Source organism: Dermacentor albipictus, chromosome 9 (assembly GCF_038994185.2).
Source record: "Dermacentor albipictus isolate Rhodes 1998 colony chromosome 9, USDA_Dalb.pri_finalv2, whole genome shotgun sequence".
NCBI lineage: Eukaryota > Metazoa > Arthropoda > Arachnida > Ixodida > Ixodidae > Dermacentor > Dermacentor albipictus.
The window spans coordinates 102044797-102057958 of NC_091829.1; the positions used below are offsets into that span (position 1 = coordinate 102044797).

The 13162-nt window shown below is 45.3% G+C and overlaps 1 protein-coding gene across 5 annotated transcripts in view; it reads right to left on the bottom strand.

The window, feature by feature from the left end:
* Window positions 1-13162, bottom strand: part of LOC139049593 (phospholipid-transporting ATPase ABCA3-like) — a 333665-nt gene that overhangs the window by 157449 nt on the left and 163054 nt on the right. For all 5 annotated transcript variants that reach the window (XM_070525156.1, XM_070525154.1, XM_070525155.1 and 2 more), the window contains 3 exons: window positions 7648-7802; window positions 1755-1910; window positions 25-235 (listed from right to left, as the gene is read on the bottom strand). In XM_070525156.1, the coding sequence (XP_070381257.1) occupies window positions 25-235; window positions 1755-1910; window positions 7648-7802 (522 nt within the window). The remainder of the gene's footprint in view (window positions 1-24; window positions 236-1754; window positions 1911-7647; window positions 7803-13162) is intronic.

Genomic DNA, 13162 nt, shown 5'->3' on the forward strand with positions numbered 1-13162 from the left:
TTAACTATGGCTTCAGAAGCATACCACATGCTCTTTTGAGAAAAGCCGTCGATCCACTGCAAACAACCACACCAGAAGCCATGATGATTATCTGGTCTCCGATGGCGTCAGCTTCTTCCATGTCGTGAGAAGAGATTAGAAGGGTTTTTTTCTTGCCTACGTTCTGCAATGTATCCCACACGATCCGCCTCGTCTCCGGATCGAGGCCCGCGGTTGGCTCGTCGAGAATCAGCACCTGGGAAAAAATCCGGTTTCACGTCCTCCCACACCCACCAGACCTGGCTGGATATCTGTAGTCAATCGCTCTGCTCAAGTTTAGATACGTGGAGTGCTCCGAACAGACACTGAGGAAAATAATCAGAAGGGTTATATTGATAGAACATTCGTCTAGAAGTGTGTGATCGTTTTCTGAGAGCCAATACGTGTCTGTTTGTGCACAAAATTGCCACCGAAGTTTGCCCTGCTACTCGTCAGTTTCAGTCGCTCACACTAAAATATACAAGCTGAGGAACACGCCACGTCACCACCCTATCAAAAAATGCTCGCATCGCAGAAACGGCGTCATATTCTAAAACATTCCTGCTTTCGCCACTTTCTCGCATCCAAAAAAAGAAGTTCCCCGACGATTACGATACTCCCTAATGCAAATTTGAGAGCAACTCTATACGTGTATTTTTTTTTCGCAGTATAGTGGCTGGTGCGGACGATCTGTCTCGTGCGGCACATTGCAAACGGAGCGAAGCGTGGCGCGACGGCCTCGCTATACGGTAAATCTCGAGTGGAAGCGCGTGGGCGAGATTCACAGCGGCTGCCACAGGAAGACCTCCGCTCATGCAGGGCTTTGTTTCCATACAATGGTGTCGGTGACGTCATCGGCTAAGAGACCACACGCGCTACTCTGGTGCCATCTCATGGCCATCGCCGCCGCATCGACCTTATTGCACGGCACTACGCTTTTCTTCTCATGCCTTTCCCCATACCCTCCTCCTCCGCTTTTCGCCTCATGGTTCGGTTGCACCCTTCTCCTCCACTTTCCTTCTCCTGCTATCCTGCGGAGCGCAACTATCCGCTGCGCTCCGCGTTCACTCTTTCATCCTTTGCTTTGTTCGTTGTCTTGGTTACGCCGAGGCACGTAGAGGATACTCGCCCCAGGAACGAGCGCCTGAGAACTGCGCTCTAAAAGTGGGCTCGCTGCGATGAAGATTTGTCAACACAGAAGCCTGATCTTTCAATATAGCTCCACTATATTGCTTGAATATAGTCGAGAAGCTTGAATTGCACTCTAAATTGACAAAGGGCTCAATCCAGTAAGCCTTCAGGCTTATAATTTCTACATTTAAGATGTAGACAGAACATTAACAAGTCCAATATATCATAAGCGATAACCCGCCATAACCATCTTATGGTTGCAGTAAAAATAAATAAATGATTGGTTGGACGTGTAATTGTTGTACTGCCTATGTTTTCCTTGGCTTAATAATTTGCTTGCTTCATATGAATGTGATTAGAGAAAATTGAGTCCCTCAGCTGCCCTTCAATACTCCGGAATTTACCTGCTAATACCACGATATGAATATGAGGCTCTCCGTGTTGGGGGAATCGCGAGAAATTTCGACCACCTTGGGGTCCATGAAATTGTGTCGAAATCTAAGTACACGAACGTTTTATAATTTCGGCTCCATAGAACCGCGGCCGGCAATACAAACAGCGACCCTGTGCTTAGCAGCGCAACGACACATTGTTGCCGAACGTACCTCTGGATCGGAAACAAGAGTCATCGCTATGCTCAGCCTTCGCTTCATGCCGCCACTGAGCTCGCTGGGCATGTTGTACACCTTGTCTTCCAGCCCGACCACACGCAGTGTCTCCTTGATTGAACTCATGAGCCTGTCATGGTGTCCTTTCTTAAGCTGCGAAACAGGTGAAAGAATATACGGTGCGCTGTTAAATGGTCATCTCCTGAAATGTGTAAATCCGGCAGAACCAGACTGCCGCTGAACGTCGACGTCAATGCGATTAGCGTTCAAGCAATGTGGCGACAGAACTAATGGCCAACGCCGAAACATCTAAGCATCCGGACTATTTTCCCGCGTTTCTTACTGCACACACTGCGCCATCCAATGAGGCTGCCGTAAAGCTTCCGTATGGCGCGCATTTATTTCCGCAGAATGTGAGACAAATTTGGAGGACAATTTCTGTCATTGTAGAGCGGCCCATATACCCAGTGGCACATGTCAAGTTACCCAACTTATCGTCCAAGAGGTTCATGGCGTAGTGTCATACACCCAATAGCACATGCGCAGTGACCCAAATTACTATAAAAGAGCTTCACTGAATACCAGTACAAAATTAGTTGCACATACTCAGTGCTCTAAGGAGGAGTAAAAAAGGTTTATGGAAGAGCGTTACATATTAGGTGCCACGTGCCTGGTGCCGTATCTTCAGTGGCTAACGTCGCCATCAAAGACGTTCGTTGAAACGCGGCATATCGATACACAACTCAATGCAATGATTGGTTTCGAACCCTCTTCTTACAGAGCACCAGCCCCATGTTCTACTCATTCGACCAAGGACTGCCCAGTTTTCCAAGTCGGTTCGTGGTGTAGATTGAGAGTTGTACCCTCGACAGTGAGTGGAGTTCCCTAGGAATGCTAATCGTATTATTCGGCAGAATAATTAGTAATACTACAAGAATTAATAATAATAACTAGAAGAATTAATGATAATATCGTCATAATAAACAACAAACACTCCTAGAACAGCAAAAATCTTGCCACGAATGGAGATTTGGTGAGACAGAAATGACGAAAAAGCGAGGATGCAATAAAACGATGAACATGAGCCCACACAGATAGGGGGGGGGGGGGGTGGAGTATGCTTTCAAGCCCTCGCAAGAATTTGCCAACAGCTTCTGCATTTTGAAACACCCTACTCGGGTCTAGCCAGCTTTTCATCCCTCTAAAAACGACTGAATTTCAATTTAATGAACCGACAGCTTAATTTGCATAGTCCTGAGACCTGAGGCGCAGACAATTTTTCATCTGTAAAGAAAGATTGAATTGCGCTCAAATGAACCAAAAGCTCTAGCTGGCAAATCTTCAGACTTGAGGTCTAGCCATTTTTCTACCGCAAGGAACGATTCAATTGGCCTCAAGTGAACCAAAAGGTCAAGCTACAGGGTCTTGAGACTTGAAGTGTAGTTAATTCTTTATCCGCAAAGAAATCACACTCGCATGAACCAAAAGCTCAAACTGGCAAGACTTTGATGTCTAGCCAATGCTTTCTTCAAAGAAATATTGAATTGCCCTCTAAGTCAATCAGACGCTTAACCGAGTAATAATTAAGGCTTTGTATTGCGTCAAAAGGGACCTAACATGCGACAGCGCATTCAAACATATGATGTCGCGCTCATTTACGCGCGCTGTCATGGCAAAAAAGTGCAATGCCATCTTCCCTGTCTCCAATATAATAATGAGCCATATCCGGATAAATGGACAAAAACTAAGTCACGAAACAATATTTTTCTAGCCTAAAGAGACGTTTCTTGCACTTTGAGCCTAAATCAAACCACTCTATTGAGCAGTGCGTGAGGCTGCGAGAACAAGGTAAGGTAGACTTTTTCAGTGATGCCACCTTGATTAAGCATTTGGTGGAGGATAGTTACGCTACAGCAACGAATCCAACTAGTCTTTGCAGCAGAGGCACCGCGTAGCGAAGCGTAGAACATGGAGATAAGCATATTAAGTGAGTCAGCGCTGTCGGAAATGGAGTGTTAACTACGCAAGTGATTGATTTTTTTCGAAGATGTAAATAAGCCTAGTAATTTCGATGAACAAATGGTACGTGAACTATGCCAGCTTCAACTACACAATTCCAGAAGAGGGTTAAAGCGGCGAAAAAACACAACACACAGCAAGCGAGACGGGACAGGCGCAACTTCCAACTGTTTATTCACCGCGTATGCGAATGAATATAAGGACAAAGATGGGCAGCAAGAACCACACATGCGCACGAGGTTTTTACATAATGCGGATAAAGATAGGTTAAGGTTACTATAACTAATAGGTTAAGGTTCTTGCTGCCCATCTTTGTCCTTATATTCATTCGCATACGCGGTGAATAAACAGTTGGAAGTTGCGCCTGTCCCGTCTCGCTTGCTGTGTGTTGTGTTTTTTCGGCGCTTTAACCCTCTTCTGGAAACATGCACCAACTAGCCCCCCAACAAGTATTACTCAACTACACAATTATAACACGAGTTCTAAAGTGAATAATTAAGGTTACTTAAAATGATGTTATTTAGCTTGCATTACCATTGCTTTCTGCAAGTACAGTCATATCATAAGAAGCCAACAAGTCACACCTAGGACAGCATAGGGGAATTTATCGACCTCTTTAATTGAATTAAGGAAATGATCAGAAAATGGAAATTAAATTGGATGCAAAAGCTACTGGTGGGCAGGTGAAGTACAAGCCCACGTCTTCGCATTACGTGTGTGACGCTCTTATCAATAGAGCTGGCGTGGCGCCCTTTCCCCTCCGGTTTCTTGTGTACTTGTGCCTGTCTACTAACACTAAGATTGGGACTGCTAGCTAGGGTGACCACTCGTGGTATTTTCGGCGGACCTAGAAAATCCTTTCGGCGAAGACACATGAGGCTGCTTGTGCGCGGGAATCCGAATTACATTCGCTTTGGTGAAATATCATTTTATAGACTCAGTTTGTGCGCTCATGACGTGGCGCCACCTCCTCCCCATCTATAAAACTCAGCCTGGGACTGCTATCTATGGTGACCACTCGTGGTATTTTCGGCGGACATAGAACATCCTTTCGGCGAAGACGCATGAGGCTGGTTATGTGTGGGAATCCGAATTACAGTCGCTTTGGTGAAATGTCATTTTATAGACTCAGTTTGTGCGCTCATGACGTGGCGCCACCTCCTCTCTATCTACTAACACTAAACCTGGGACTACTAGCTAGGGCGACCACTCGTGGTATTTTCGGCGGACGTAGAACGTCCTTTCGGCGAAGACGCATGAGGTTCTTATGCGCGGGAATCCGATATACAGTTGCTTTGGTGAAATGTCATTTTATACACTCAGTTTGTGCGCTCATGACATGGCGCCACCTCCTCCCCATCGGCTTCGCTGTCACATGTCCAGTGAAGCACGCAATAGGCACGCCTTTTAGTCAGCTAAAACGCGAAGGCGCGATGGCCTCTCGGAACCGTGCTTGTCTCGCACCTTGAAGGTATGGTATACACTTCCACCCCGATCCAATGTGTACCACATTTTTTTTTTCAAAGCCATCAATTTAATTTGTCTACACAAAATTGGCTGAAAAATTACAAGTCGGGCATTTTTGACGCGTTTTTACTATTAGAGCCGTTGGCCATTTCCGACACCATCGCTCGGTGAAGCCGCCGTCCACAACGAAGCCGAATATTTGCGTACGGCGGCATTTAATAATTTCGCACTAAAACGGAGCCCCTCGGCTTCCTTTCTTCCTCGCCCATTACTGAACGAAGGTGTCGACTCCGGCAGGTGTTATCCCTTCAGGTAGCATGTGTTGGTTTACTGACGTGTTGCCTTAACCCGAAAAATTTTGGTAGATGTGACGCCTGCGCCCGAGGGGCCGTCCCCCATCAGCCGCAAATGTTTATGAGTGTGCCCATGTTGCTATGCTTAGGCTGGATTGTTGGATCGCTTATGCTGGTATCCCGATATATATATATATATATATATATATATATATATATATATATATATATATATATATATATATATATATATAAACGAGAAGAAAGGGGGTTAACCGAGGGGCACGATTTTATTCGTCATATCATAAGAAGCCAGCAAACACTGACACCATGTACAACATAGGGCAAATTACTTGTGCTTAGTACATGAAATAAAGAAACGATTAGTTAATGGAAATTAACGTGGATGAAAAAACAACTTGCCGCAGGTGGGAACACCGAACCCACACGTTCACGTTCTCGTGACGCCTGCGACAATAAAGACGTTCCACGTCCGCCGCCAAGGTCTGTGAGTGGTGGCGCTGGCTAACACTCCCAGGGTTCTACTCGGACACAAAGTGGATGGGAAAACGGCGCCGCGGTAGCTCAATTGGTAATGCATCGCACGCGAAATGCGAATGTTGTGGGCTCGGTTTCCACCTGCGGCAAGTTGTTTTTTCATCCACGGTAATTTCCATTAACTAATCGTTTCTTTATTTCATGTACTAAGCAGAAGTAATTTCCCCTATGTTGTACTTGGTGTCAGTGTTTGTTGGCTTCTTATGATATGACTATATATATATATATATATATATATATATATATATATATATATATATATATATATATATATATATATATATATATATATATATATATATATATATATATATATATATTATTTTGTTATATATTAAGGGTGGGTGAATATTTCATGTTTTAAATGCAAATCGAAAATCACACTAACTACTCACATTCAAAAGAGAACAATTATATATTTCCGAATAATGTAAACTTTCAAAACATTTCGCGCAACTCGATTGGTAATGTTTTCTTTCTGTTTTCCGTGTGCTAAACACATATTTGCACATTATTTGATCTAGACCTACGACAACTCTTTTCGAAGCAATCCAGAAGCAAAATCGGTATTTCAATTTCTTTTTACTTTTGCTGCTGAAGCCTGTATGACACCCTGTGAGTTTTGTTGGCAATCTGTCACTTTGTGTTTTCGGCACTCTAACCAGGAAGACTTTTACCTTTTACGCAGCCACTAGCAACTTTCTCCCTGCAACGGGTCCATTTACAGCTGGCACACTAATACTTCGGCCTTCTTCTTATTCCACTTTTGAGATCTTTTTTTACCAACCATTATTTAATGTGTTTGGTAAGCTAATGACACATCACTCACTCATTTCCGGAAAGCTTCTTTTATTACCGGCTCCAAAGATACTGAGAAGCTATTCGTGCAGTTCATTTTTATGACAATTTGGGATATTGTATTTCACACTGACTCCTCCTTCCTGTGCGGTCCACACCATTTGGTACAGGCGTAATATTCATGTTGTAAATATGTACGTCTGGCGTTTGAATATTCCATATTCATGTCGGTATTCATTTCTTCCTGTTCGTACGCGGTTCGTATTTGAAAAGGCTTTACATTTCTTTTTCGAGGTAATCACTGAATGAGTACTCTATCCCCTGTACTTTTCCGCAAAACTCAAGTTAACTTGCAGATTTCTTTCCAAGCCCCACAAGTTTTCCGGCAAAGGAAGATTTTCCGGCATGGGAAGATTTTTTTTTCCTAACCCGTCTAAACCTGAATGGACCGTTTCCAAAAACCCCGCACCTGTAGTACGCAGGACAGTTTTTGCCCCGTAAGTGAACGTGATTCGATAAAAACCTGGAACTCGAACCCGAGTCACCCACAAAAAATGTGTTTTTACCCGGTGCTACCTTGGCGACCACATTTGCCTTGACGAGGCAGCGTACCGCAACATTTTGTTTCGTTGAAACTAAGCTTTCTCTTAATAATAAATGCCGTGAAGCGGTTCATAGCGACAGTTGAAAGAGGCGCCAAAGGTTTCGGGAGTGTCGGCTCTTTCTAAGGCATATTAATAGCAAAGCTCACGTACCGATCCAAAGTAGAGAAGGTTTTCGAGGCAAGTCATGTCTCCGAAAAAGATGTCAGTCTGCTGACAAAAGCTGACCCGCTGGCGTACCTGCTCACGCTGGCTGGCAACGTTGTAGCCGCACACTGTGACTGCACCACTTGTTGGGGCCAGCATTCCTGTGGAATTCAAAGAAATCGCTGAACAATCACTGGGTTTCAAAGCTAGGACACAAAAGCTTCATGCCTCGCTGACGGTGAAGACCTATCTCGCTGAATTCCGCGGAAACAGCACCACTAGTACATTTATGTCAGCCTTATCTCACTGGGTATGGTTTTTAAAGCTATTCCCGTCATGCTTAGCACTGCTTCCATACCAAAGTTTCTGTATTCCCAGATAACGTCCCTATAAAAAATGGACTCAAACCCAATAAGCCCAAATAAAAATTTAATGCCACATAAAGCCCGCATGTTTCCTCCTCGCGCATGCACTCACACACGCATACATGAATGCATATCCTTCATGTATATATATATATAAAAGAAGCCAACAAACGAAGATACCAAAGATAAAGATAACACACAGAAGAAATTACTTTTACATACTAAATGAATTAAACAAATCATAAATTCTTCGAATTGAAAGTGGATGAAAAAATCGTGTCGCAGGTGGGGAACGATCCCACGTCCTCGCATTACGCGTGCGATGCTCTACCAATTGAACTACCGCAGCGCAGTTTTCCCATTCACTTTCCGGGGTATTTAAGTGTTACTGCTAGAACTATTTTCCCTCTTACTGCTAACTCATTGATCGGCTTCTTAAGTACCAATTTCTTCCGTTCTATCCTCAAAAGAAATTCCGGATCAAGCTACAGAACAGGTATTCGGCTTGAACTCAGGAAAAGGACCTTAGTGTTGAAGCAATGAACGACAATCGCATGGGCATCATTAAGGAGTGTGCAATAGAAGTCGGTGGTAACTTCGTTAGACAGGATGCCGGTAAGCTATCGCAGGAGACAAAAGATCTGACTAAGAAACGCCAATCTATGAAAGACTCTAACCCTACAGCTAGAATATAATTGGCAGAACTTTCCAAGTAAATCAACAAGCGCAAGATAGCTGACATGAGGAAGTATGACACGGATAGAATCGAGCACGCTCTCAGGAACGGAGGAAGCTTAAAATCAGTGATGAAGAAAGTAGGAATAGGCAAGAATCAAGTGTGTGCATTAAGAGACAAAGCCGGCAATATGATTACTAATATGGATAAGGTAGTTCAAGTGGCTGAGGAGTTCTACCGAGATTTATACATTGGCAGTGACATCCACGACGATGGTGGAAAAGGGCATAGTCTAGAGGAACTTGACATCCCACAAGTAACGCCGGAAGAAATAAAGAAAACCTTGGGAGCTACGCAAAGGGGGAAGGCAGCTAGGGAGGATCAGGTTACAGCAGCTTTATTCAACGATAGTGAGCAGGTTCTAGAAAACTGGGCACCCTGTATACGCAATACCTCATGACCTCGAGAGTACCGATACCTTGGAAGAACGCCCACATAACCTTACTCCATAAGACAGCGGACGCCAAAGACTTGAAAAATTAAAGACCGATCAACTTGTCTACAAAGTCAACAAACGAAGACACCAAAGATAAAGTTAACACAGAGGCGAAATTACTTTTACATAATATTTGAATTAAACAAATCATAAATTCTTCGAAATAAAAGCGGACTAAGGTCATCGTAAATAGAATCAGGAACACCTTAGACTTGTGTCAGCCAAAGGACCAGGGAGGATTTCGTAAAGGCTACTCCACAACAGACCATATTCGCACTATCAATCAGATGATAGAAAAATGTGCGGAATTTAACCAACCCTTATATATAACTTTCATTGATTACGAGAAAGCGTTTGATTCAGTCGAAACCTCAGCAGTCATGAAAGCATTACGGAATCGGAGTGTAGACGATCCGTATGTAAAAATACTGAAAGATATCTATAGCAGTTCCACAGCCACCGTAGTCCTCCCTAAAGAAAGCAACAAAATCCCACTAAAGAAAGGCGTCAGGCCGGGAGATACAATTTATCCAATGCTTTTCACAGCATGTTTATAGGAGGTATTCAGAGACCTGAATTGAAAGGAATTGGGAATAAGAGTTAATGAAAAATACCTTAGTAACTTACGATTTGCTGATCATATTGCCTTGCTTAGTAACTCAGGGGACCAATTGCAATGCATGCTCACTGACCTGGAGGGACAAAGCAGTAGGGTGGGCCTAAAAATGAATTTGCAGAAAATTAAAGCAATGTTTAAAGTATCGGAAGAGAACAGCAGTTTACGATAGGTAGCCAGGCACTGGAAGTGCTAAGGGAATAGACCTATTTTGGACAGGTAGTGACTGCGGATCTGGATCATGAGACTGAAGTAATCAGAATAATAAGAATGGGCTGGGGTGCGTTTGGCAGGCATTCTCAGATCATGAACAGAAGGCTGCCATTATCACTCAAGGGAAAAGTGTATAACAGCTGCGTCTTACCAGCACTCACGTACGGTGCAGAAACCTGGATGCTTACGAAAAGGGTTCTACTTAAATTGAGGACGACGTAACGAGCTATGGAAACAAGAATGATGGGTGTTACGTTGGGAGATTAGAAGAGAGCAGATTGGGTGAGGGAATAAACGCGAGTTAATGACATCTTAGTTGAAATCAGGAAAAAGAAATGGCCATGGGCAGGGCATGTTATGAGGAGGGAAGATAACCGGTGGTCATTAAGGGTTACAGAGTGGATTGCGAGAGAATAAAAGCGTAGCACGGGGTCGCAGAAAGTTAGGTGGACGGATGAGATTAAGAAATTTGCAGGGCCAACATGACCACAATTACCATGTGACCGGGGTAGTTGGAGAAGATTGGGAGAGGCCTTTGCCCTGCAGTGGGCGGAGCCAGGCTGATGATGATGACTAGAACTAACCCTTGGAGTGTTAGCCAGCGCCACCACTCACAAACTCTGGCGGCGGATGTGGAATCCCTTCTGCCGCAGGCATCACGAGCACGTGATCTTTTTGGGTGAAGGCAATAAACCCACACATGCTACCTGAAGGCATCAATGTTGCCAGATCTGAAACCTTCGTTATACATAACGACTAATGAACCTCAATATACATACCGAGAATCAAAATAACGAGACCATCGTTATACATAACGAGGGTCTCGTTATGTTGCAGGATTCGAGACCCTCGTTATACATAACGAAGGTCTCAAATCCGGCAACCTTGATGCCTTCAGGTAGCGTGTGTAGCTTTATTGACCAGTTGCCTTCACCCAAAAAGATCACGTACTGGTTATGCCTGCGGCAGAAAGGATGTTCAACATCTGCCGCCAAGGTTTCTGCGTGGTGGCCTTGGCTAACACTTCCAAGGTTCGTTGTAGCAGTTTATCATAAATACCCAAGAAAGTGAATGGCGAAACGGTGCCGCGGCAGCTCAATTGGTTAGAGCGTCGCACGCGTAATGCCAAGACGTGGGATTGTTCCCCACCGACGGCAAGTTTTTTCATCCACTTTCATTTCCATAAATTTTTCATTTCTTTAATTCATTTAGTAAGTATGATCAATTTCACCGATGTTGTGCTTGGTGTCATTGTTTGTAGCCTTCTTATGATATATATATGCTGGTCCACCAGCCGAAACGTCAGGGAAATATACTGTGCTAATTCAACGTGCGGCGTCCTCTTTTTTCTTCATTTTACTGCCGGGGCCATCGTGATTACCTCAGCCACAACTACATATATAGTATATACATGAGGGTTGATCCAGAAATAAGGTTCCCATCAGTTTTAAAGACAGACAACGTTGTTTATTCTCAGAAATTTACATCATTGGAAAGATGAAACTTTCCTCTATTTTTCTACATAACCGCCGTCATTTTCTGCGCAATTTTGTGGGCGCTGCTCCAATTTCTGTATCCCAATGTCGTAGAACTCCGTCGCTAACCCATCGAGGAAGCGTTTAACCTCTTGTTTGACTTCCTCGTTGCTCCGGAATCGTTGACCGCTCAAATGTTAGTTTAACTTGGTGAACAAGCGATAATCATTAGGCGTGATGTCTGGACTGTACGTTGGGTGAGGCACGACAGTTCGCCCATAGCTTGTCCTCGGCATGCAAGGTTGTCTCGACAGACGATGAACTGCAACGCAGAGTCTCCACTGGGGCGGAGCTGGAGCCGGTGAACCCGGAGAGAGTCAAGATGCGATCGCCTCGTCGTCTTTGGGCAAGATCACCGCTTTGTGCCAGACTGCAACGATTCGGCTTGTGGACATGGCCGCCGCCACGCGCACGGGTCACGAGCGCGCGCAGCCCCTGGCCTTGACGGCTCACGTTAGGCGTTCAAACGCTTAGCGACCGCCATGCTGGTAAATATGTCACCGATTTTCTGTATGGTTTGGCAGTTTACGGGACGTTTTCAGGCGTGTCGGAGGTTGAATTGCTCTAAAGAGACCTGTCTGTCGCCCTTCGAGGCACCGTCGCACAGTGGCTGCACCTGCAGCCTGCGTTCCTGTGCGGGGACCAATTCGTCGCGGCGTTCCTAGCGGAGTTCCTATCGGTAGACTACAACTACCGCATCCGACGAGAGCTGAACGCCCGAACGCAACACCAAGATGAACGACTGCGGTAATATGTTCGGGCCATGCAGGATCTGCTTCGACACGCTGTTCCCAACACCACTGAATCAACTAGGGACTCACATCCTTTGCGACGGTGCCACCCTCGCTTCAGGCCATATCTTTTTCGTCATTCGTTTTCCTCCCTTGAGGAATTTGCCGCCTTCATCCAGCAAATCACGCAGACGCTCTTTTGGGAGCAACCCTACACTCCGCCACCACCAGCCGACGTTGCCCTTGAGCCAGCCTGTACCTGGAGGGAGACAAACATGGGGACAGTACCGTAGTACTGTCCTCGTCTAGGAGCTTCCGAGGAGGGCCCGGATAGAGAAGTCGGTTCTCTTGGCCCCATTAGCGAAATTGTCTGGGATGGCGGAGGCGCTGCCCGACTAGGGATGCCCACTACGACTTCCCGCCACCACCACCCCGGTCCACTCCCTCAGGTCGGGGAGCGAAATCCTCGAAACACCGGAGGTTGCGCTCGTGCCGCTTATAGGCCACAGGCACCGAGATAGTACAGGGAAGATGCATAGAAGGCTGGATCATACTACAGCTGTGGTCATCGTAGACACTGACAGCATGAGCGTCCAATGACGCCCTCGACTCATCATGTTTCCACCCAGGCAAACGGCTACGGCCCGTAGTAGTAACGAGCTCGCCAACGTCGCTCAAGGCCGAAATTACCGAGGCTGAGCCACCTCACCTTTACCTTTGCCGCCCAGATCGTACTAGCTCTGCTTGGTATTCTTCTGTACGATATATCAAGGTATATGTTGTAGGCACGGATATATCCGCGCTTCTAGATACAGGGGGCAGCATCTCTCATTGGAGATGGCATTTTTCACTTGTGCCAGGCACGGAAAGTGCAACTAGCACAATGTAA